The sequence below is a fragment of the Phoxinus phoxinus genome (assembly GCF_949152265.1).
Source record: "Phoxinus phoxinus genome assembly, chromosome: 10".
Lineage (NCBI taxonomy): Eukaryota > Metazoa > Chordata > Actinopteri > Cypriniformes > Leuciscidae > Phoxinus > Phoxinus phoxinus.
In genome coordinates, this window is record NC_136885.1 from 22324967 (window position 1) to 22351602 (window position 26636).

General features: G+C 37.3%; 2 protein-coding genes and 1 long non-coding RNA gene across 6 annotated transcripts; 1 reads left to right on the forward strand and 2 right to left on the reverse strand.

Moving 5' to 3' along the window:
- On the reverse strand, positions 1-11682 carry plin6 (perilipin 6). Of its 4 annotated transcripts, none has more exons than XM_079626683.1 (9): positions 11401-11682; positions 10695-10736; positions 9903-9938; positions 8323-8521; positions 8050-8132; positions 6603-6840; positions 5886-6076; positions 1933-2199; positions 1-1337 (listed from the first exon to the last, which is right to left on the reverse strand). In XM_079626683.1, the coding sequence occupies exons 3-9, from the start codon at positions 9924-9926 to the stop codon at positions 888-890; spliced, it is 1452 nt and encodes a 483-aa protein (XP_079482809.1). In that variant the 5' UTR covers positions 9927-9938; positions 10695-10736; positions 11401-11682; the 3' UTR covers positions 1-887. The 4 variants fall into 4 exon arrangements, with proteins under 4 accessions (XP_079482809.1, XP_079482807.1, XP_079482808.1 ...); XM_079626681.1 differs by having other exon boundaries at positions 10695-10739; XM_079626682.1 differs by having other exon boundaries at positions 10695-10761.
- Positions 6759-18184, forward strand: LOC307006067. Its single transcript, XR_013799393.1, has 5 exons — positions 6759-6886; positions 8336-8529; positions 17254-17398; positions 17479-17567; positions 17699-18184. It is a non-coding gene; the product is annotated as an uncharacterized lncRNA (long non-coding RNA).
- syt11b (synaptotagmin XIb) lies at positions 16186-25043 on the reverse strand. The gene is made up of 4 exons (XM_079626685.1): positions 24811-25043; positions 18787-19703; positions 17248-17368; positions 16186-16706 (listed from the first exon to the last, which is right to left on the reverse strand). The coding sequence occupies exons 1-4, from the start codon at positions 24842-24844 to the stop codon at positions 16396-16398; spliced, it is 1383 nt and encodes a 460-aa protein (XP_079482811.1). The 5' UTR covers positions 24845-25043; the 3' UTR covers positions 16186-16395.
- Between the last annotated feature and the right edge of the window lie 1593 nt (positions 25044-26636).

Consider the following 26636-nt stretch of genomic DNA (forward strand, 5'->3'; position numbering starts at 1 on the left):
AACATTTTATAAAATGTTTTATTACATTTAGAGTCAATATTACATTTGTTACAGGAAAAAAGCACTAAAGGTTGTTAGGATTTTAGCTATAAACGCCCACTTAGTCATTTAACACCATTCCATGTCTGTCTATTTATAACACAGTTCACTTTATGTTTCTACCTTGTAACAACAAATCCTTAATGTTAAAACATAAAACAACCCATGAAGAATCAAAGTAACATTAACCATGTCATTTTATCCTCTCCTTTCAATTGAGACCGCAATACATTTTCAAACGGTTCATTTCCAACTGACAAGAATCCTTGTGCCATCCTGTTTCACTCACTCCATTCATTTAATATCAGTCACTTCACTAAGACAGTCTATAGATTAAACATTGCTTATAGTGTATAAGAACTAAAAAAAAGCTAAGGAATAAAAGTACATTTATTTAGTCTAAACAAAATGTGTTACATGCTAACAATTATAATATATAGAAAAATTATAATTTCAACTCATTTGTTGAGTTGTTTCTTTGTCTTAACTACTATAATCAGGCATTCAAAGCAACAAAGCACCACGTACCCAAACGGCACTGCAGAGAGCAAATCCATACAGTTTTGATTACATACTAAGTAATACGCATAGCTAAAACAATGCTTTATTTAGCTTTTAAACTGACAGCACATACTGAATGCTGATGAATGACTTTATTTCAAAGTTAGCTTGTAACTGCACTGTCTCCACCAATAAGATTAGTTTTTGTAGGCCTACTAGAGAAGTCACTGTATGGATTGTTGTTTTGAAGGTTTGCTGTACTATCCATAACAGCTCGTGAGCTGCAGAAATTTGGGTTCGAATGATCTGTGATTGCATTTTGGTTTAATGTATGAGAAAAGTGGAGCCTAATGTTCTGTGGTTTCCACCACAGGTATGACCTGATCTTCAGATGAAGTGCCAGAGCTCAGAAACTCAAACGCTCGTTGGCTCTGTGATACTAACTGCATAATGGGAGCCAGCAGGACCTCAGTGGCCGAGGAACGGCGGCGGATCATATCGCTAGTGGGCACAGCCAGTGTGTCAAGTTCTGGAGGGCCCGAGGGCTGGGAATCTAGCTTCAAACTGCCTTTTCTGCCATTTGCTGGGACTGGTGGAGTTGGAGAGGTAGCTGGGCTTGTTGGAAGCCCGCTGGTGGACTCACGACGGGAACGGGCATAAAGGCTTTTGCGGCGACGTGGGCGACCGTCCATGGCCTTGAGGAAGAGGCTGTTTGCAAAGGCACGGTTGGAGGGACTCTCAGGAAGTTCATCTGGAGTTGGGTTGTTTGCTGCGTCGAGATCAGAAACCTGTTTCATCTGAGAGAAAAGAGAGGGCAGAGTCGTAAGCTAAGACTCTGATACATTTGATTCTTTTGAAATCTTTATTCAACAATTTAATTCAGCCAAGCCTTATTGGAAAAAGACACTTTTAGCACCTCTCACTGAAAATAACATCCCATCTCTGAACTCTAACTTAAACCTGGCCGATAGTGTTAACAAAAGTGCATTTGCTGAACAACCATGCCGTTTAACGTTTTGAGCTGCTTTAACATGATTCGTTTCACAGACCAAATGTTTTGACATAGAACTGCTCAAAAATAAGTCTTTATTATTCGATAATCTTCCCCTGCCATCATAATTTGTGCATTTATAGCATCAAATAAACATTAATGAACATAAGAAGGAATGTTGTTTTAACCGCGGAAAGGCATCAGTACACTCCATTTTTCAAGTTCAAATCCTTCAAAGGTCAGATCACCTGTCAATCAAGCTCCCTGCGAAGGGTCAAGCTTCATAACCTGATTCTGGAGTGATCTTTTTCCCTATAACATCTACTTGTATGTTTTATTAACAGAATTTGTCCATTAGAACTGGTTCCAGAATGTTGCATGTGTGTGTGTGCTGTTCTCACCAGGTCATAGAGTGGGGTGGTGTTGATGAGCAGCTGTATGAGAATCTGTCCCAGTTCCAGTAGGTCGTTCATAATAGTGCGTACCTGAGTAGGTAAAGCCAGTATCTGTTGTACAGGGGGCAAAACCTTCAGTGCCTGTATACTTGATGTGAGCTGGGCTACAAGCAGAGAACGCAGCTCCTCCGCACGATGCACCCAAGACATGTAAAAAGACAGAAGCAGCTGCAGCAGGGACTCCACCATCTGCATCAACTGCGTTAGACCCACCTGAGCATGACAAATTACAGACAATACCTAATTAGGAAACCAGTGACAACGATAGACCTGAAACTGACACCATTAGGCATTAAAAAGCGAATGTGGCAGAACGGAATATGCAGAACTTTAATTCAGTCACGTTTTTATTGCTGAACCTAGTGGCCTGGAAACGGGGCCTAACGGTTTGATCAAGTGGCAGTAATGACTCTATTCACATACCAACATAATGCCTGCAGGAACGTGAATGGGTTTTTGCGGGATACACTCCCTGGTCTGTGCAAATAAATCAACAAACAACAGAAACTGCATTTGCTGTGAAAACTTGAATTGTCAGTCACAGTTGGGGTTAATTAAACTTTATCAGACTAACAAAAAGAAACAGCCCAACATTCTTTTAAACCTGTTATCCTAAATCATTTAATTTCATCATGTCCTATTTCTAAATGTCAATTTTTTGCTTTTTATTCTTCTTGTTTAACTGTTCCCATGGCCACTCAATCATATATCCACAGTTTAGTGCTTTATTATAGAATTGCTGTTTAGTTTGTAAACAAATCAGTGTTTTGAACACATATTTTAAGTGAATGATTCTTTTGATGGAACAAATCATATTTGTTGGACATAAATATGATGAATGTGATGAATGTGTAAAAAAAATTGATGTAAGGATGTTTTTGAAACAATTTTCTAATTTTCTTCTATAGCTTGATAATAAATCATGACCAGCAGTTGACATCATGGATAAAAAAAACAATTTCTGTAATCTAGTAGAATTGCAGACATGCTGATCTTAATAAGGATGATATGACTTATCATGAATGACTCTGATTAATCAGTTAAGTAAATGATTCAGTGACTCACTTGTTGCTACCTTCTGGTGACACAAAGTAACTTTTGGCGAATGGATTCAAAAGATTTGAATCACTAATATTAAAACCACTAGAGTATAATTTAGTTTGTCTGGCAGCGTTTGTGCTGCTAAACACATTTAAAACTTGGTAAAAACGAAAAGCATTTGAACCAGTTGTGACAAATAAACTCAACACACATGTTGTTTTGAATGACAAAAAGATTTTGAACAGGGAAATCGTCTGGTTTATTAACACAGACCACCATGCCACAAGCAGCCAAACTCTCACGTGGAGCTTCATCTGACGCCAGCCAACGTGAGCGTGAGTACACGGTGCAAAAGAATAGACCCAGACTAGCAGACACAGTCACAAACAGTACAGATTTGGCAGCAAGACCCTCCAACTATTAGTGGTTAATTTAGGTGAAGGATAAAGTGGGTCAGCCAAATTTAAAGGTCCTCTCTGTGTTCTCAATTCCCATTGTCTTTGGGCCACCACCTCACCGCCGGTCCACTGCACAGCCCGTGACCAACACGTGAATTACTGTAGGAGATTATGCTGCCAAGTCTCACTGTTGTACGTGTCTCTGACAGCTCAGCATCACTACCGGTAGAACACAGTCTGTCACTCACATTTCTGCAGCCCAGGCTCTCTGGGGCGTCTTTTAGAGTTTGTTAATGAAGACTCTTTTGAACACGGTGCACTGGAGCTTTCGTGCTCTTTAGGTCCAATTACCCTCCACCCTACTGCTGGGAAAGCACAAGGACCCTGTGCAGACAATACTCCACCTTTGCCCTTTGATCCTCAGCACACAAACTCGTCAACGCGTAAAAAACATGTCTGAGATAGGCCATGTGTCTCTAACAGGTCAGTTGAGGTAGGGTGTATCTGGTGTCTCTATCGACCTGAGAGCAAATACAATTTTGCAGAACTGTGGTGCACTCTATGCTTCAGAAATGGCACTGGTTAGATTAGTTTGATTAAAGATACAGGAAAGAACTGTAATATTGTGAAATATTATTACAATTTTAAATAACTGTTTTACATTTTGAAAAAGGAAAATTATTCCTGTGATGGCAAAGCTGAATTTTCAGCAGTCATTGTTGTAATCCAGTGTCACGTGATCCTACAGAAATGATTCTAATATGCTGGTTTTCTGCTCATTAAATATTTCTTATTCTTATTAATGTTGAAAACAGTGGTGCTGCTTAATATTTTTTGTGGCAACTGTGATACATTTTTTCAGAATTCTTTGATGAATAGGAAGTTTAAAAATACAGCATTTATTTGAAACTAAAATTTTGTAACAATGTAAAGTTCTTTACTGTCACTTTTGACCAATTTAATGCATATATAAAACTAGAAGTATATTTGTTCTGTAATGCAATCTCCAAATCTCCTCTTGGGTTAGTGGGTGTTCAAGTCATATCCAGTGACCGCCAAACGGCACGTAGCATTAGATCCCACAGGGTTTTCAGCTCAATTATGACCATCCTCTCTCTAAACAAGCACTCCCATCAAAAGCACTGCTGCTTGACTTCTTGATTTCAGCCTCGATTTCTAGGGAACAAAAACCTGCCTTCCTGTTACGCAAACAGAAACGTTCCATCATTTATTTTTATAGCCATTACGACTCACTAATACGCTGGACTATAAAATTATGAAGTCTGATGATAAAGTCTATCTAGCCTAAACACTAACTTTCTTATGAAGAAGTGTACAAATGAGTGACTATGATAAAATCTGAGGTAATAGAAGCATAAATGTAAAATAATACATTGTAAATCAATTCTGTGTAATCAATTTGGTACAGTGTTGTACAGTGTGAAAAAGTTCATTTATAATGTTTTCAGCTCATGTTGTAATACAGCTTCTCTCGCCTTCCCCATGTCCTTTCCTGCTTGAATGTGTCTCAGGGGTCATAATTTAGAACAAGTAATTGCTGTGATTTTATTCTATGCAAGTGAGGGTGAGTCTGCAGACTAGACAGGAAGCCCTGAGGGTGGCAGGGCAGCGTGAATGACTGCAGCATGGTGAAGCGGCACGTAGAGTGTCTATTTTAAGTTCATACTCAAAGAAGAGGGACATTTTATGAGGCACTCCCTGCCGATATCATCCTGTCAGTGTATATTGTTGAGTCTCTCACCAAGACATGTCTGCATCTATACTTGTGAGTTAATCTTAGTCGTGACTCACATCTTGGGTCTCTTTCAGTCTTATTTTAATATCATCATTGAGGTGCTATTATAGTTTTTTATTAATAATTTGAATTCGGTTTTCTTTTCTGTTTTCATTTTAATTTTAGTTAAAGTTTTAGCATTTAAAAAAAAGTCTAAAATTCTATTTTCTATAAATCTATTTATTAATTTTTATTTCAGTTTAGTTTTAGTTATTTCATTACATCAAGTTAAACTACACGTTTTCTTGGCAACTGGCTGAAATAAAATACATTTCTGTACATTTTATTTTATTTTATTTCAGTTAATGTTTATTTTATTTCAAGAAACGAAAATGGTTTTAGTTTTAGGTAACTATAATAAACCTAGTCTCTTTTGAAGGGCCAAAGTCTTTTTTATTCTTCTGTGTTGGATAGCCAACTGAAAACATTTAGATTAGAGTACGAAAATTGTTAAATTGGAGTATGAATACAACAAGCTTGTTTCCCCAATATCAGTGTGACATATTTCAAAAACTGACACCTATATGAATGATGTTCGGAGCTACTGAGAAGCAGTTAGTTTGGCGAGAGAGTATTTGTCCCACTTATGAGTCACTGACTGAACAGAACTTTTAGTTCAGATAAGGTCAAAGATTTAGTGATGAATTATTTCTGTATGGGCCTACCGTTTCAGCAGCTGTCCCCAGCATCTGCAAAACACTGTCCACTCTTTCTCTCAGCTTCATCAGTCTGTGGTACAGCTGAAGGTACAGGCACAACAACAGGCTACGGATCCGCGTCCACATCCGAGGCTCTTCTTCTTCATCATCCTCATCCTCATCTTCATAGCTTTGCACTCTTCTCTCCCACTCAAGACCTGCAAGATGAGACAAAGTGCTTGTGATTTCAATTCAACCACAAATATTCAGATTTCAACTGAAAGAGGCTCAGTTTAGTCTAAAACTGAACTCTGAGCTTCATAAAAAAAAAGCTGATTTGATGAAATATTATGTAATACATTTCTCTGTATCCCTCTGAAATTGAGATGGTGCTAAAGCAGGGTGCCTCAAGGGGATGCTAGATAGTCCATGAAAAAGTTCAGAGAAGTTCAAAATATAATATTAGATATAAATAAACAATATAAATAATTTACAAAATTAGACATTATAGCAGTTTTATTCTGATTTCTAACGACTGGTTTTTAATTATGAGATTAATGGTTCTTTAGTTGTGCTAAAGTACTTGCAACACAGAAGACCAGTTGCGCCCCCTTGTGGTTACGTTTAGTGTACGCATGAAATAAATGGTAGACCTTCTTCTCTAAAGTGTTATTTCATGATTATTTCAGATAAAAATGTGTCTCCCTGTCTCAGTTCAGATGACTCCGTGTCACACTTTCTTACGCAGCGTGGGTGGCAGAGGTAGATAGTACGCCACTGCCGCCTCTGACTGAGTGATGAGCTCATCCAGGCCAGCGGTGATCACGCGCCCTGGTGCTGAATCCTGAGCTTCCGCCAGGAGGCGCCAGCTGAGGTCCACCGCCTCATCCCACCTGTTCACGGCCCTGTCCAGCTCATCGTTTACTCGAGACTGCGCACCATCCAGTCTCGAGAAGAAAGCGTCCTTAAGATTAGCAACCACCTGAGAGGAGAGAAGACAGGCAGGAGAGCACCAAGAGAGGAATGGGGTAGAAAAAACATCGAGATAACAAGTTCGCTTAGATAAGTGACAACACAGTCACAGAAGTCAAACAAAAACGCATTAAAACAGAAATAGCCACAAACACATAACGTTAGGCTACCTAAAATGTTTGTTCTACTTTATCTTAGTAAGTTAGGTAAAAAGTTAATATATATACAGTATATATAATATATACTACATTTAATTTTTTTATTCCGTTTCAAATGGTCTTGTAACGTTAACCTAAAAAAAGTGCGCGAAAAGTCATCTGAACTAACGTTAGTAACGTTAACGTTAGCCTAACCATAAAAGCAGAACATTGACGAAACAAGTAGACCTACTGTCATTATTTATTTATCCATATTGGTTTACAAGTCAAATATATTATATAAAAAAGTATTTTGAAAAAATCTTTTTGACTTTTTACCCCCTTAAAAAAATAACCGTCATGTGATGTGTTATAATACCACGTGACAGTATCAAATCAAGCTCTGTAACCCCAGAGCCCGTCATTCTCTGGTAACCCTTATTTCTTTCAATATCAGTAGACATATTCTGACAGCTCATAATCGATTATAACCTTCTGTTCAAGACTTTTAATCACTTTATTTGAAGGTGTGCTCGATAAGTCTAATTCAGTATCAGCAACTAAATATGTTTTGTAGAACAAAAAAAAAGAAGCGCAAACATAAACCATCAGCATCAGCCCTTAAAAACTACTCATGCACACAAACAAATAATAATTGCATAGCTTCAGTCAGATTTCATCAGATTAGCGAAGGCTACTGATAAATAGGCTACTTTCTCTTTTAAAGGGTTAAGTTTGTTCAGCCAAAAATGCTGAAAAAAAATTATGTCATTAATTACTCACCCTCATGTAGTTCCAAACCCGTAAGATCAAGTTTACTACAAACTGACTATATTACTAAAGGACATGTTACGCAATAAAATAATAAACTTTTTTTTTATGTGCAAAAATGTAATAATAATGTATTATTTTAATTAAGTTAAAAAAACTACAAAATTATTAAAATAATGGAATAATTATAATATAAATCATTTAAAACTCAATTAATTTGGTTATTTAAAATAAATTGGTTGGCTTTTACCAGACGGTCAAGATATGGTACCTGCCACACGGAAATGTACACTCTTCTTTCTTGCACTCACCTCGTCTGTGGGCTGTTGGAGGATAGGGAAAAACTTCTCAAGTTGCTCCAAACCCACCAGTACAAAACTGTTCACCCTCTCAACTGCAAAGGCCCACATACAATGAATTCACTTTATTATTCTTAAAGACTTGCATGTTAAATTATGTTTTAGCAGTATATCTGTTTCTTTTGTCCAATTATGTCTTTACTATGAGCATTTGATTTCCATTAAAAAAAAGTATTTATGCCATTTCAGTGTTAGAGATTCCATATATTAACATGTGGGACTCACTTTCTGGTTCTAGGTTCTGTAGCAGAGGTGCTGCTTGTTGCAGAGCTGCTGTGGATGCACTGCGGACACCCAGCTCTGCTACTCCTCCCACAAACCCGAGCAGCGGGTAACGACCTTTCACGCCCATGTAGACGGAAGAGGCCTGCTGCAGCGCTGAGCTGATGAGAGGCAGTCTTGCCACACGCTTCAGCACATTCCCCTGCACAAGTCAGTGTCTTATTGAACATGGTAGTGATGAATTACTAATTACTAACGCCACCTGAATCTGCTGCTAAAAATAAATCATCCACCCGCACCTATGATTTTCTTTGATTTAGATATCCACACCCGACCCGCACCCAATCGACACATTACAATTATTCAAATACTCAGTGTTAAGAGTAATGATATGATAATATCATATTAACATCATATTACACTGAAGTAGGCTGCTTTTAAATTAATATTTATTTAAAGTAAAAGTTTTTCTTTTGCAAAATTGCATTTCCTTAATAGCTATCCTAAACACCGGCTTTACTCACTTCAAACTCAAATTTATGTAATGTCACTGTGTCCGTCAATGCAACTTTCCGATCGCACATACAAGAAATTAGGGCTAGAACGGATCGCAGTTGATCTGTGATCCGTATGGATCAGGCCCCACGGTTCGGCACGCATGTAATTTGCGGATTAACTGCTAAATTAAATCATCATACAGTGAAAGTTTATAATTTGGATGTGTTTTGTCTTGCCAATTTACAAATTTAAACGCTGAAGAAGAGGTAAAAATCGGGACTCGCATGATATCTGTGCGCACAGCCACTAGCACAGGGAGAGAGAGAGACGCGTTTCAGATAGCTCTCGAACACCGTATTGATTCCTCTTTTGCGTTTCCTTGCCCTTGAACGGATACATAAACACAAAATTATGTCTAAATACCCGTCTCTGTAATTATTCTCTCGTTTCTCTCGTGCAGTCGGTCTTAAAGTGACAGCAGACTCCTAATATTCCTACTGTTGTCTGTTTCATTAATGTTAATAAAACAACAAAATACAGCTTTAACAAAGATTAAACTATATTTAATTTCTACAGTGAACAAATAGTGTTATTTTGCATTTAGGCTTATTTATAAATTTCTGTACCTAAATACTACATTTAGACTTTGTAACTTTGTTAGTTAGTATTCATCTCTGCTTGTAATTTGTGTATTTGTTTTTATTTCATTACTGACTGTTCGCTTGTTTTTAATAATGTTTGAACTTAATCAGTCAGGCTTGTAGTTTTTGGATGTAGTATCGAAGAACTTCAACTGAGCTTTAATAAATGAAAAGCAAAGTCCCATATATATATAAATATCATTTACAAAAAACGTAAATGATCCGAACCGTGAAACCGTTTGTGATCCGTTCCACCACTTCAAGAAATTAAATACATTCAGCCCAAATATAGGCTGGATATAGGCTTTATTAGTTTGTCATATACACTGCTTCACAGCCCATTACATATAACATAATTAACACTTGACTCGTCCTGTTTAACTATTTAAGTAAAACGCTATTTAATGCATCACTAGTGTAGAGTGACAATGCAAGAAAGCTCACCTCACTGTTTCTTGTTCTGGACATGTCTGCTTTGCACTGTTGAGGCAGAGCAGAGAACATAAAACATTCAATTGTCTTATTAGAGTTTCTATTCATTTAATTTCTTCATTTTTACTTCTTTTTTGTGGAAGTGTAGAGTAGATGGGTGAATATAGATTCAAATATCAGCGTATTAATACCGAACAGTAGGCACATTCATCTGACAACATCATTCAATTTCAACTACGTCAATACTGATCTGTATTTATTCATTTGACCTGCCCATGCCTAGTCAGATGATGTCACATGACAATACTGGCCTATGTTTGACACAACCTCACTGTGGAAATTTTATTAAGCGTTCTAACCACAATGGAGAAAAATGACCTAGCATTCAAACAGTGAAGCAGTGTCATGCAACATCAGTAATTATTGTGGTTATATACTGTTAAGTAATGGCCAGAAGACTACCGGTAGTTTGTTTTATATTATATTTAGGTGTATATTTGAGAAACATTCCCGTAGTGAATAATGTTGTGAGATGAAACAGTTTTAGTGGTTTAGAAGCTGTCATTTGATCACCGGTGCCCCTGAAATGTCATTCCAGGTAATGACCTCCTACCAAAACCAATGGAATCATCCAAAAACAGGCTTTTTAAAAATGTTTTTGAAGTCTCTCGAACATATCTTTAGATCAAGTGAAATCCACATATCAAAGGGTTTTTCAGAATGTTATCTCATGGAATAAAATCCAACTGTGTCAAATCTGATCAAAGCATTCTCACAGGCCTGTTTATAATCAGATTCACTTACAGGCCACTCTTACAGATCCCAGTGGAGTCAGCACTGCTCCTGCTGCTGCAAAACCCCCAAAATTAATCTTGTCATTAATATTGTCATTAATGACAATAATCACAACAAAGAACATGTTTATAATCTGCCTTAATAAAATGGGTATTTTGCGATGGATGAAATTGTTTAGTGAGTGAAATAGGTAGAAAAAAATATTTTAAGATCAAATCTAGACTTGTAAAGCTTGTGTACATTTTAAAAAACAGACCAGTGATCATTATTCTGGTAAAGTCTCCAGTGCTCCTGGTCATGTTTGCCTTTCATTAATAAATATGATGCATGGGTAGCTGATCCCTGGTTAGACACCTGTCTGTCTTTGCTGACAATTACAGTAAACCAAAATAATCAACTTCTCTCAGATACTTTTTGGACATCAGCAATAGTTTTAAATACATTTAAAATGTTCCATAAATTATGCTATAAAAAATAATAAATGTATGATTTTGGGCCATAATGGATAGATGATATACAATAGACACATTTGTTTATTAAGATTACATTATAAAATACACAGTACCATCTGCTATAATTAAACTGTTATATTTAAACAAATGAACCCATTTCTGAGAGTTAGTTGTGTGACTAGAAATTGTGCGTTTCTCATGCTTTTACCGGTAGTTATTTTCAAGCAGACAGCAAAAACCGTCAAATCAGAAACAGTTCTTACCTTTAAGATGATTGAGTGTTGAGTCCTTTGAGATGGTAAAATGTACAAATGGTAAAATGTAGAAATAAAAAATATATTTTATAGATATTTGTCACAAACCCACTAGACTTGCCCTTTCTATTAGGTCTCAGTCCTTGTCTGCAGTGTCTGAAATCAGGGTTTTGTTGGATGGTTTTTGTCATTTTTCATGGTTGGTGCATGTGATGCCCCTCATTTAGGGTGCGGCCAGTCCACGCTTGTCGAGATGTTTCTATGGTGTTGTTTGCCAGTTCAGTGGTTTACCTAACAGTGACAAAGACAGTCTTGTGTCACAGAGTGTGTGATTTTACACACAGAGTGTGTTTCTCTGACATTCCTCACATCAGCTCTTTGATTTACTTATATTAAAGTGTTAGATCACCCACAAATGAAAATCCTGTCAGTAATTACTCACCCTCATGTTGTTCCAACCCCGTAAGACTTTCGTTCATCTTCGGAACACAAATTAAGATTGGTTAGATCTGAGAGCTGGCTCACTCCTCCATTGGCTTCTATTGTAATTGAAATTTGCCGGCCCAGAAAGTTAGTAAAGACAATGTTTAAAATAGTCCAAGTGACTACAGTGGCTCAATGAGCCTTACAGTGAGCCTACATTCTAACGTACAACCAAGAAGCGCTGCGCTGTTATACTACGTGAACTCACTCAGAGGCCCACACAAAAGAAAATGAATAGGTGAAGCCGTTATTTTAGTTTTTTTTTTTTTGCGCACAAAAAGTATTCTCATCGCTTGATAAACTTATGGTTGAGCCACTGTAGTCACTTGGATTATTTTAAACATTGTCTTTCTGGGCCAGCAAGTTTCAATTACAATAGAAGCCTATGGAGGAGTGAGCCAGCTCTCAGATTTAATCAAAAAATGTCTTCATTTGTGTTTCGAAGATGAACGAAAGTCTTATGGGGTTGGAACAACATGAGGGTGAGTAGGCTAATTACTGACAGAATTTTTATTTTTGGGTGAACTAACACTTTACATTAATGCAGATGAAAAATAGTATAGGACTTGTGTGGGGTATAACATTTATACCAGAATTAACTTCGTTCCCTAAAACATGTGAAAGGACAACGTATATCAGTACAAATCATTATTGTAATCAACAGACAAGTAGAGTTGTATAAATGTATTAAACTAGGTTACCTAAACTAGGTTGTGATGTATGAATATGCCTGCTGTGTACAGAGAGTCTAGTCAGATATGTCTAGTCAGTTATGATTTTAATGTCACAGTTCAAAAGTTGAATGGGTATATCAGCATTCCTGTTCTGATTCAGAAATTTAATGACGAGGAATGGACTACCAGAAGCTTGAGGTTTCTTCTGAGAAAATCAATCTTTCATTGGAGATGAGGTACATTAAGGGCATCTCACATTGCCATGTCATTATGGAAATCCTTCACAAAGGCTCTCTTTGGAGAGTAATGTATTCTCATATCCGTTTGTCTCAATTCCCAACTAAAAAAGTTACTCAGTAAACTGGACCTTTTAATTAAGTGTAAACAATCGTTTGACAATTGGAGCCTGGGAATTTCTCAGACTTTCCATGAAGGTTTTGTAGCAAAAGAAGACATTAGTATGTCATTTCCAAGGGGAAATAAACGTTTAGCCTATTTAATTTCATTTTAATTGACGTCACTGCTCACGCCGCAGATATTTGCTTTGGTTTAGCTTTAATGCCATTCATTTTTTTTAAGATTCTTTAAAAGTAAAATCTGTATGAGTGTCCTTCTGTTGAACTAAAAAGGAGATATTTTGAAGAATGTTGATAACCAGACAATTTTTTTTTTTTTCAATGGGGCCCATCAACTGTTTGGTTATCAACATTATTCAAAATATCTCCTTTTTAGTTCAACAAAAGAAAGAAACTCTTACAGGTTTGGAACACCTTGAGGGTGATGACAGACTTGTAATTTTTGAGTGAACTATCCCTTTAATATTGACATTTTGATTTTCAAAAGGTCCTTGTTTAATTTTAAATCACCCATCTCAAGCAGATGTCTTATGAAAATATTCAAACACTTTAAAAATTGGAGTGAAAATATACTAGAGAGATATTCACTTGTGTATCACGTTTATTTTGCACATTCAGTGGGTGTTAAGAACACTAACATACAGGTGGGTGTGTAACATTAGCAGAGATCTCACAGCATATTGTAGTACATTATACGTCGAATATTCACAAGATATTTTTTTTATGTTTGCACTTATACAACATTTTTCACAGTTTCCTGCCAATTTATTTTTGAACACCAAAGCAATTCCGTTTAGGTCAAAAATTACTTTGTCGACTTAGTAAAAATGTATTGTGTTTTTTTTCCTCCTGTGTGTTGTTTCTCACATGGGTTGATTATTTTAATATCTTTCCATTTTGCCATTCCAGTGATCTGACACAAAGAAGTGTCTTCTACATGAAAGACATTACTGGGTGGATAGAGTGCACTTTTATACAGGGAGTGTGAATTTAGCATGTTAGAAGCTTGAATGGAAAGAAGCATTTTTTCCTTCTAGAATTACAGTTTAGAATGTAACACCTCTATGATAGAGAAAGCATGTGCCATACGACCAGCTGACTGCTAGTGGCTAATTTGTGGGGAACTAAGTGGGAATGTTTGCAATGTATTTTTTGAGAAATGACGTTTTGAGCTTCCCAGATAAGTGATGGTCCCTGCTCTGCTGGGTCTGTTGAATCCTGGTTAGATTTCCTACTTGGCATGGCATGGGGATCCAGAATTTAAAGGATCTGGTTCCTGTTCTGATTGCTGAACAGTCAATTAATACTTATTTTTTAGTATTTTTAAGGAATAAATATTTTAGGAAAAAATGCAATTGCATTACCAAATGATCAAATATTTTAAGTAATAAATACATTTAAACCAATTCTTGTCGTCTTTTTTAGAGGCAGCATAAATGCAGTCCAATAATTGTTCTTAAGTATATATACTAAAAACAAACTATTTAACTATTTATTTATTAATATTTATAAAATACTAATGAGAAAACACATAATATGTATTTTAACTACACATTGTCAATTACTACTCAAGCAGTCAATTACTACTCTGATCAGTATACTGTGGTTGTGTTGTTGGTTTGATACATTAAATAGACCTGACTCATTAGAGTCCTTTTGTTTTTAGAGATTGTACTAAACTGCATTGTAAATTTTTAATTTATTAAAAAGAACCAACCGACTCATTAGTCGTTCGTTCAGGAATCATACTACTCTGTTTGCACTGTATAGGTTCAGAATCAGATCACTAAAAATAAAATTGAACGGGAGTAATTTGCTCTGTAATTGGACTACATTGGGCTTGCAATGTGTTTAACGCTGTAGATTCAATAGTGTTTTTGTGGCACTGCTGAATAAATTGTGCAGGAAACTGAGAAAACTGGAAACCGTTTTTTGATACAATGTTTAGTCTGCATCAGCGAAAAAATGCATGTGCGAGAATTGTTAATGGAGTCGAACGTCATTTGGTTCCAGTGTTTCTTTCTAATGGAATCATTTCTGATTCTCGGTTCCCAACCTTAATTCTGCCTCCATATGAAACACAGACAGATTTAGACCTCCGGCTTGTTAAATGAACAGTGAGGAGCACCAATCAGAGATAAAGGCCCAGCCTATCAGCAGGCACACATGCAAACCATCTAGATCTTGAGGGTAAGCCCACTCTAAATCAAATAAATGACTATACCAATTCTCATCATTAAAGATAGATGTGGAAAAGTGGTATTAGACAGAAAAAGGGGAACTGAGGTGAACGAGGTATGCTTGAAGAATAGACTAAGACGTGTTGTGACTGATAGAATTACATGAATACATTCCCTCTTGATTTTATGAACTACAAATGATATACCGCTACATATCTTTCCATTTCCCAAACATAACACCAGAGGGCTTAAAATGTCCCCTTAATAGGCCAGAGCTTTCCAGCTCTGAACTACTAACACTCCTCTTTGTCTATCTCTATATCTATATCACACAGGATTTAAAATGACAGCGGATCCAATCCACCTTAAAAAGAGCATCTGATGACATGGGCAAGTAAAGTCTACGAAACAGTGAACCTCTGTTTTATGGTGAATTGAAGCTCTGATGTATGAAATTCATACAGACAGTGACATTCAGAGTTTGTTTGTAGCATAGCAGTGCAGATTAAGGTTTTCAGGGCCAGATTTATCCAAAGTGCGTGATGAAATTGTTGCACTAGCAATAAATCAGGCCCAGAGTGCTGCCAAAGGGTTATTGTTGTACAATCACATGACTCAACTTGTAGCTGTGGAGAATGCGACACAGCTGGAATCTCTGAAACATCTCCAGCCAAAGCGGAACAGAACAAATCATACTTAAGCGTAGATCATACAACCTATGCGTCACTTCGGTGCATTGCTCATACACTGGAGAATCAGTACATATCAGAAGCCACTTATCACAAGCTCCCCTTGATGTAAGTTCCAAAAATCAGATGCCTAAAAAAAAAGAGCTTGTTTAATGTGTGTCGGCATCACAAATCCACATAATGTCCCCTTCTGGAGTGAAACATGAAGTGTTAAGACATGCGATAAGTTTCATTATGACAATCCTAAACCTCATAAACTCCTAACAGTCTTTCAATATTTTGGTCTCGTTTATTATTTATCATGTATGTTTATGTTCTGACCGTGTGTGTGTGTGTGTGTGTGTGTGTGTGTGTGTGTGTGTGTGTGAGAGAGCAACTAAGCGAGAAAGTAAGAGTGTACTTGTTTTTTTTTTTTAAAGATTCATTTCCGAGCCCCATCATCACATCAGCAATGATGTAAATGTTGGCTTAAGTCTTTTTTTTAAAGTCCTCCTGAAGATCAGTTACCTTCCAAGTGACGGTAACAAAGGCATATTTTCCCAAACTCTCTCTGTCTCTTGTTATTAAACGTTTCCTGTGTGCCTGTGTTTGAGTGTGTGCAAGGAGAGAGTGTGGTGAATCTCTAATATTCATTGAGTGTGTGCCACTTTGAGATTTGGCGGCGTGGGTTTTGGCAGACCTCCTGCCAGTGGGCGGCACCCGAGGGGCAGGGGCTGTTTGCGCCGAGCACCAGCCGTCCCAAGGCCTGGTTTTTAGTAGTGCGGTCGAAGTCCATGACCAGGAACTCGATAGAGATGTCTGGCAGCAACTCAGCCGGTACATCATAGATGAAGGATTCATTAAAGACGGGGTTGAGCGTGCTCTTCTTCACATGTGTTTTCTTTTTGGCGATGCGCTTGTGGCCATAGAACACGTTTAACTTCACATATGGATCTGGGACACAAGATAAGACAATTTATTTTTTAAATTTAATTATGCACTATCTGTAAAAAGTTTAGGGTCTGTACGATTACAAAAAATACTTTTATTCAGCAATTTAGACATTTATAATGTTAGAAAATAATTTCAATTGAATACTGTTCTTTTGAAACTTCCATTTATCAAAAAATCCATTTATTACAGTTTCCACAAAAATATTAAGCTGTACAACTGTTTTCAACAGCGATAATAATATACTGTAAGAAATGCTTCTTGTGCTCCAAATCAGCATATCAGAATGATTTCTGAAGGATCATGTGACACTGAAGACTGGAGGTATGATCCTGAAAATTCAGCTTTGCCATGACAGGAATATTCAAATTGTAATAATATTTCACAATATTGCTGAATTTTGGTCAAATAAATGCAGCCTTGGTGGTCATTTAAGACTTACTGACTGATAAAATCTTACTGACCCCTTCCCCAAAACATAAAAAAAAAAATAAAAAAAAATATATATATATATATATATATATATATATATGTATATACTTACTTCCAGATTGCCCAGTGATGTCCAGTTTTGGAAGGTGTTTTGCTTTTAATACCACCACGCTGAGTCTGTGAGAAACAGGTTGATAGGACAGAGAGACCAGCAGCTCTCCACGGCTTACACACTGGAGAAATGCAAATACACAGACACAAAGGTCAAATAAATTGCTTCTCTCATGCATGCATACATTCATAATCGCAAGACAACCCGTTTTTTTATTGATTTTTTTACTAGGTTTTAATATTGAGGTCTTAAATCAGCTGTACATTTAAGAATTAAGTCCCTGCACCTTCACAGCACAGGAAGAACTCCAGCATAAGCAGGTAAGTGATAATGTTTTAGCAGCTCTTCTATGCATGGTGTATTAGCAAATTAACAGATGCGTTAATGATAAGTACATAATGACTGCTAAATGATAACTCATTAACAACTTGTTTTCCGTTTATCTTGGCAGCTCAGCGTCTTGAGTTTCGGTTCTGTGCGGAGGCACGAGGAGGCTTTCATGTATGTGCCAACATGATTGTCTGCGCATCATCTAAACCCACTCAGTGAGCAGGAGGATAAGCACATTTATCAATGACTTCAAACTACAGTAGGAGGATGGGAGTGATGATTCAGTGCTGAGCTCATACAAGTACTAGACTTAAAATAACCCAGATGAATCAGTCACACAGCGGGAGCATGGATAAAATAATTAAAAAAATTAAATTGAAACATGTATTTATAATGTAAATGTATTTAGCCTAAAATCTTCTGAAGAATTTGACTTAAGTCAGATTAGTTATTGTTATTGATGGGTATAAACTAAACTTACAGCAATGTTCTACTGTGTGGTTGTTTTGATATTAGCTTGAAATATAATATACATAATGTAAAAATATTATACATGTAATAAATGTTACAATATTTCATATAATAAAAATGTTAAATATTTTCTTTACTTAAATTTCACTTCATGTGGTTCTTTTTACATGCAGTACAAAATAAATTCAGGAAAAACTGTTGAATTCAATGAAAACTGTTTAATTTAATCTAAAATGGGCTCTAAATAAAAACTTTCCTGAAGCTCAAACAATAGAGCATGGCAATAGCAATAGAGCATGGCAATAGCAATAGAGCATGGCAATAGCAATGCCAAGGTCATGGTTTGATTCCCAGGGAAAGTAATAACTGATCAAATATGTACCGTGAATGCAATGTCAGTCATTTTGGATAAACACATCTACAAAATGTTTCAATATTTAAAATAATATAAATTGTAATAATACAAACAATTTAACTCAAAAACCTTAAGAGGAATTAGACTTAAGACTTTTTATATATATATATATATATATATATATATATATATATATATATATATATATATATATATATATATAGCTTGAAATATTAGGCTATATTCAGGGTCACTCTATATAATGTATATATATATATATATAATGACTATTCAATTATTTATATTATGGAAAAAATGTAATCAATATTCATATTAAATAAAAATATAAACATATGTATTGTTTGTGTTATGCTTGCTCTCACCTGCATACTTCTCTTCGTGATCTGTTGCGTAATATGGACCCGGCCTGTACTTGGGTCCACACCTGCCAGTGGAACTATCGCCTCCCCAATCACATCGTCTCGTGAGAACCGGTCAAAGCTCAGCACCAGGAAGTGCAAAGTGAGATCCGACAGGGAGCTGTACGGCACACCATAAAATGTGAAGGTCTCATCGAAAGCAGGCTCCAGAGTCTTCCTCAGAACACGAGTCTTAACACGATGTTTCTTCTCTGGGAGAATGGTCATCTTTACATAGGGGTCTGCGCTGCCCACCTGGCCTTCCACTGCCGGTAGCCCCCGAGCTTCCAGGATGGTGACCACCAAGGCCTTCTTGGGGAAATTATAGTCGATTGCAATGCTGAGGTCCCCCCTGCTGGGCTCATCGGCAGGGGTGAAGGGTGTAGCCGTGCTGGAAACCGTAGTACTGGAGGTCTGACTGCTGCTTGCAGAGCTACTGTCCAGACAGCAGTAATCCGCACGCACGGGAAGCTCCCTCTCCAGCCTGGGAACCTCGTGGCCACTTTCCCCGAGCCTCATCTGCATTTGTTTCTCTCCCAGCAGGCCGCTTTCTGCTGCCGAATCCATATCTACCAGTACCACTGGGCGGCCCTTGCTTCCCTGAGCCCCATCAGTGGTCTGGGACCTTGCATGGCGTGCCACCCTAATGATCCTCTTGCTGTTGGTCAGCGTGTCAGGGTAGATGCTCATTCCTTTCAGCATGTGAATAAACTTGTACGGCGGGTCTGTGAGAGGGTCACTGTGTTCCGATTGGATGCCATGGAGCTTGTAGTTCCTCCTGTTGTAATGTTTCTGACAGCAAGTCCATACAAAGATTAACGCAAAGACTGCAACAACCAACACACCAGCACCAATAAACCCCGCCAGAACTGGGGACATATCTAAAAGAGAAAAATAAACAGACGGAAAAGTAAACAGACTGAAAAACAACTTGATCACTTACATTTTTCTACATTCACCAACAGTCTAAACATACCTGAAGATGTTCACAGGCTTAAATCGTAAAAAATAAAACAACAGTCTTTCTCGTCCTAGAATCTAGATGGTTAAAGCTCAACAGCTCTGAAGATGCAGAGACTGACAAACCCACGGAAGACTTACTCTAATATCTACTTCGTGCCCACTCCACCCGCATGATGCAGAGGAACACTATAATCCCACACAGAGACAAACCACTCTATGACAAACTGCATCCGGTCTCACTCTGCAACATAGCTATGAAATATTATGAAATCCTATCATATCATTCTGTCTAGGTTAAAAGCACCTCATATGCTGTAAAGTTGGCCTTTAGGATAGGATAGAATGTCAGTTGAGAGAATGTGTATATATACAGTATACACACACACACACACACACACACATTACTCGGTTCTGTTTGTATCAGTTTTAGGGTCACTGTTTCGGTACGGTTCAGATTGTGCTATGTTCAAGAAAAAAGGACTACTGTCAAATAAAAATAAAGAAAACAAGAACAAATAATCTAACTACAAGCAGCAGCACAAATAAATACAATAGAGCAAAGGTACAAATCAAATAAACAGTGCTTTACATGTTTTTACATGTTGTCTAACAGTAGTTTTCAGGTACAGAAATTGAATAAAGTAATCAGATGTAAAATAAATTAAAGATGAATCCTTATTAATGTTACAAAAAGCTATTCAGGCAAGAGTAGTGAGTGATTTCCTTGTATTTTGTTGTTTGATTAACATTAAAAACCCAGACAGCTGCAGGAATTAGGCTGCTGATCTGACCATTGATTTGATTTTTGACAGTTGACCGGAATTGACTGAGCTGATTATCTAAAACCAGGAAGTAGCCGTGCATATAGTCCATTGCGATTAATCGTGCAGCCCTAACTTAAGACTTATCGACTATGTTTGCTAGGATACTCACCAAGACAGGCATTTTGACATCATTTTTGTGTGAATGTTTCCGTTTAAGCGCAAGACTTGAAAGAGAACTCAATATTTGCGCGCTGTCAGACGCGGCTTTCCATGTGTTCTCAAGTTCTCATTCGCATCTTCTTGCTCTTGAATTTTTTAATTGCCATGGCTTCAAACATGCGCAAATGAGTTTAGCTTAAACACAGATGGCAACATGTGCTGGTCAGGTCTCACCAGCGCTCCCGAGCAATCAACACTCTGGTGATGACGGCGTAAATGACTGGTCATGTTTGAGCAATGAGCCATACAGCACTTGCATTGAACAAAGTTTACAAAGAGTGACTGTTTTGTTCATGTTTTTGGATCATCGCTGTTGTGACATATTGGGAAGCCAGAATGCATGTCCATTGACAGAAACATACATTAGCGGAACTCGTTCTGTCTGTTTTACATGTTATTTTCAACAAACCATGTATGCGTTTTCAGATTTGAGATGGTCGATTTTGAGAACCGTATATATATATATAGGCTTGTGAGAGTTTTTTTAAAGAAATTAATTTTTATCATAAAAATTTTATCTGATCAAAAGTAATTAAAAAACTATTTTACAGAAGATTTGCTGTTCTATTTATCTTTCTATTCATACAAAAAAAGGAGCTCAACTGCTCAACTGTTTTCAACATTGATAAAAAATCTGAAGGACAGTTTATTTACTAGAGCTTTCTGTCCTTGTGTTGTCAGGGCACAGCGACATAAATTAAGACGAAGATTGATGACAGCAGAACAGAAACACTCCCTGCGGGAGAGTGTGTTTGTGTATGTTGCTGATGTATGCCGATTGTAAGATGAGCTGTTCAAACATGGTTTGATTAATAATGAACCTTTATGCTGAAATCCATGCTCTATCCACCCCATAATGCCATTTTATAAGGTCACAGTGACCAAACTTATGAGATCAGATGTGAGATCAGCAGGTTTACTAGATGCCTTTTTGTGTGTGTGTGATGGAGGAAGACAAAGATTCAGAAGAGGATGTGAAAGCAACAAAAAATCAAATAAGAAGAATATAGTCATTACAGCCAAAAAATAATAGCATGATGGAGCTACAGCCAAAATGAACAGCACAAGGCAGACTAAGAGATATTTGCCAGTGCTCCACCCAGTATGTTGTTCTTTGCTCTATTACTCTCACCCAACCTCAGACAAAGACCCTCACCCCACTTGCTAGATGATGCAAGACTTGGGTAGAAAAACAGCTGCTCCAATTACCTGGAAAAATCCCATGGGCCATAGATGCGCATGAACCAAAAACACATGCAAACAAAGAGGATAGATAAATGAATGAATGAGATATTTATAGAGAGCATATCCTACTACTGTACACCCAAATTGCTTTACAATTAATGACAGGTTTCTCTTCTCAGCCACCACCAGTGTGCAACATCCACTTGGATGATGCGACGGCAGCCACAGTGCGCTCGCCACACACAGCTATAGGTGGAGGAGAGAGAGTGATCGAGCCAATTCAGTTGATGGGGGTTATTAAGAGGGCTTGATTGGCAGTGGCCAATTGAGGGAATTTTTTACACCCCTACTCTTTACGCGAAGTGCCATGGGATTTTTAATGACCACAGAGAGTCAGGACCTCGGTTTAACGTCTCATCCGAAAGGACGAGATACCCACCTCACGCACACGTAAACATTTTTATTAGAGTTTTTTAATCAATGCAGTGAGAGTAGCAAAGTCTCTGACCTCCAAACCAAGGCATCTGATTAAATTATTGGTGTATTTCTCTGTATTTCTCAGAATATAAATCAAAATAACATCCCTTCAGAGCCTTGACAGATGTGTCTAGACTGTGGACACGGTAGAGTGATCAAATATCAAACATCAGAGATGATCTGTCGTGGGGGATGGTAGCTTAATGATTAACTCATTGCTAGTAATTATATATAATCATCTAAAATAATCTTTAGATAAAACATTAAAGATTGGATTGAAAGATGGGGAGACCTGAGAGGATTGCAAAAAGAGCCCTATCAATGTTACAGCAATCAGTGAACTGTACGATCCTTCATGTAAAAAGCATCCAGTAAATGACAAACAAGCTGTCTGTGGGTGAAAATGACGGGTTCAATGTTATGTGCTCGGACTTTCCCACAGGTAATGGTCATACACGTCTACAACAGCAATACTGTCTACAGCAGTGGAATCAATTCAGGTCAATTTACCAACCCTGACTAAAATTAGTACTGCCAGTTATTCCAGCACTATGGTCTCAGTGTTAATGTAACAAGTAACAGCTCTTTTTTTCTGTATTATGACGTGTAATGGATTTTCGTAAAAGAAAAATTTGTAGGGCGGGAACTTGGTTCAATCCATTGGTTGTTGATTGGATGGAGGAAGATGTGAATGCGAGCTTGCAGTCGTTTGTAAGAAAGAGGCGGTGTTTAAGAAATCACCAGAGAGAAGTCTGGTTTTACTAGAAGATCAAGACCGTCTAAATAAAATTACAAAGGTAAAAAAAAAATAGAACATGCATCGATAATTGTTCACAATAAAATCATTAAGATGCATTTAGAAAATAGGGTGAAATTCAATTTTTCATGCTGATTTTAATTTAAAAATTAACAACAGGTTAACTGTTTGTATCCCATATAAATTAAGATCTATTGTTGTAAAACATGGCAAAAAAATATTTTATATGCACAATACTGTCTTACAAGATTCTAAAAGAGGTCCTTGTGTAAATCATGCTCAGCCCACAGTGAGAGTGGGTGAAGAAACAGTGTCTGGAGCATAAATGTCTCTCGGAGACTGATGCCAGATGGAGGTGGGCACTGTGGTGCCAGCTGGTGCTGGCATCATATCCGAGGACACTCCTTTCCGTCATGCTATCTCTCACCCTCAGACACGACACACTTATAAAAAAATATATATATACATCTTAAAAGATAATACTTTATAAATCGGTTTTGTAATTCAAGTGAAAACATAAAATATAACATATAATCAAATTTGTCTTCATACAGATATAGTATAGAGAAAATCAATTCGGTATTATTTTGATTTATACTAAAGTTACTGAATTTACAAATGCCAATGGGGCATTAAAATAACCTAAAACAACTTAATATTTTAATTCACCGGCTCACCGGCTTTTTTTTTTTTTTGAAGAAGAACTAGGGTTCCCATTCTCTGAATGAATCAGGTTAATTTTAAAAGTGTAATTTCTAGACCTGGAATGTCATATTAGTAAAATCTTATAACTCAATGGGCATTTTTATAAAGAGTGTACATTTTTCTCAGTTATGTCAAGCTCTAAAATATTTTATTGGGTAGAAATTTTAAGTAAAAAAATATTTATCCAGTAAATCGTGAACGACAGGAAAAGTCATTGTGGCTTTGAATTTTGCTGATATCGGGGGCCTTGGAGCAACAACAAAAATGGAACCTGCCAAAGAGCAGCTGAGCAAAATATGTTTTGAAGAAGAAAAAAAAGACTGTCTTTTCTTTTTGTCCAGACAAATGAAAGTCTGGGAAATGAGGGTGTGTAAATGTTGACAGAATTTAGGGTACTAGGAATTGTTCTATAAGAGGGTTTTGAACAAAATGACTGAAACCAGCATACAACACTCCTCCAGACAGCACACATTTGTATAATTACTTTTGACTGAGAATCTTTCAGTAACTGATATAGAGCCATATCATGCCATGATATGAGCATGCTCAAATCCAGCCCATACAGCTGGTGATTCTGAGGACACATGGGTGGAGACTGTAATCTCAGCGGTGCGCGTTATTAACAAACAAAGAGCCCTCGGGTCCAGTCCGGAATAGACATCACGTCATTCCTGATTCAATCTCACTGCGCAGGGTGCGCATCACTCCATTAAAACACTTTAGCATCATGCATTCAACGTTCACAAACGCTCGCTATAATAAATCACTACCTGAATAACAGATAGCCTATGATGTCGGTTAAATAGTCTGACTTCCCTTTCTAGAAGCACTCTCCAAAATAAAACCCCAAATGAATTATATAGTATTCATATCTCAGGCGTGTTTGGATGGCTCAGGCCTGCGCTATAGGCTACTCACCGTACACTGCGCTTATTTCAGTGATCTCAGCCATTTTGAGGGTTGGGCGCGCTGCGATCCGGATAACAGCCGTGGAATAAACAATAGATGTCGACGGTCCTTCGTTTAGCTGATATAATGTGGATGTCTACATCTCTACAGTACGTGGTGTCCTCGTGTCTGGTCCGGTCCAGGCCGTTGTGGGATGCTGCGCCCTGAAGGATGCTGAGCGTCAGGATGCACTGCGTCAGATCGAGAGTCTGACCGTAAGTACCGCCCACCAGCAGCGAGCATCCAAGGATCGCACCATCGCGTATTTTCTAGCGTTTTCATATCCGTAGAGGTACATTTAAATAAATAAATACTTTTTTTTTTTTTTTTTACTTTGAGACCAGCAGCTTGGTTTAACGTGGTAGTTATATTTACTTTGCAAAAATACATTAAGGTAATGTATTTTTCATATGACATGAAATTAGAATACTAAAAACCCATGTTCGAGTAGGATGTGCAAAAATGGAGTTGACAGTAGGCAGATCCCAGGTGACCTGTGGAAGAGTCTCCCAAACGGGTTCACGAATAAGGGAAACAAAACGTGAAATTAAATAAAAGCAATCTAAATAAAATGCTTAGTAAAAATATTACATATTTTTTGTTTATCTGCAGGTCATGAGACTGTCATTAGAGAACCATGAACATGCAAACGTGTTGAAATATTATCTTAAAATCTCACGATTTTATCAAGTAAATATTTCAGATAGATTCAGATCAAATGGTTTGGCTGACAAAAAAAGGTTTTGGAAATCCGTGACCTTCTGCATCTGCTGAGATTGTGTACTTTGCAACACATTCCTATCTGTATAGGAATCTGTATACCTACATTTCCTATTCCTTTGGGTTCCCATGAGGACAGAGGGGTGCTAGTACCAAGAAAGTTGTTCTTTAAGATTGTTGTTAGTGCATTATGTCAGGTGTCATATAGCCTAGCGGACAGATATTACCCGAGTTTACTTTTCTTACTATTTTTTTTAATGTAGGGACCATTTTATGGAATAAGGCATTTGAGTGTGCGCTGTATTCTTAATATAGTCACGGCTGAAGTAGGGCTGAACACATGTTTGGAGGCCCCCCTCAGTGGCAGACCCATTATATATTATCTTACAATAAGCAAGTGGGATTTGCAACAAAAAATTATTTAGCAAGCACATATCTTGGAGGTGTTTTGCCATGAATATATTCACAATATAGCACAGCCTCTAGCAAAATCTTTTAATTGAATACAATTCGTAATAAATAAATAAAGCTTAAACAAGAGTCATGTAAGTTAACTCGAGTCTAATGCAGGGCTGTGTATGAAGGAATGTAATACTTTAAAAAATAACCACTAGGTGTCCTCACGCCATGGCTTATAAAAGCTTGAATGTGTCAGACTGTTATGGCACATTGTTATGGCATCACTCATGTACAGCCTAGCAGACGAAAATCCTACTGTTAACACAACTTTTATCTCTGTATCACTGAATTATAAACTATTATGGTATTCATAACAAGCTGATTGTCTTTTAAACTGCAGATTCTTTGATCTCACTTGATATCACTTGTTTTTGGGTTTCATTTCAAGATTTGTCAGATTAAATAAACTGGTTTGTATACTACAGAATTTTTTTTCCTTTCTATTAGCTGGTTTTAAATGCATTTGTTCATGGATGTCCTGCCTGCACTCAGCATTGAGGTCAGCTGCCACTTTAAGAACTATGATAAATCAAATTGAGTCAGAGCTTTAACCCTTAGAGACCTAGTGTAGCAGAATTGCAAGATTTGAATAAAGCAATGAATTACCTAATTTTCAC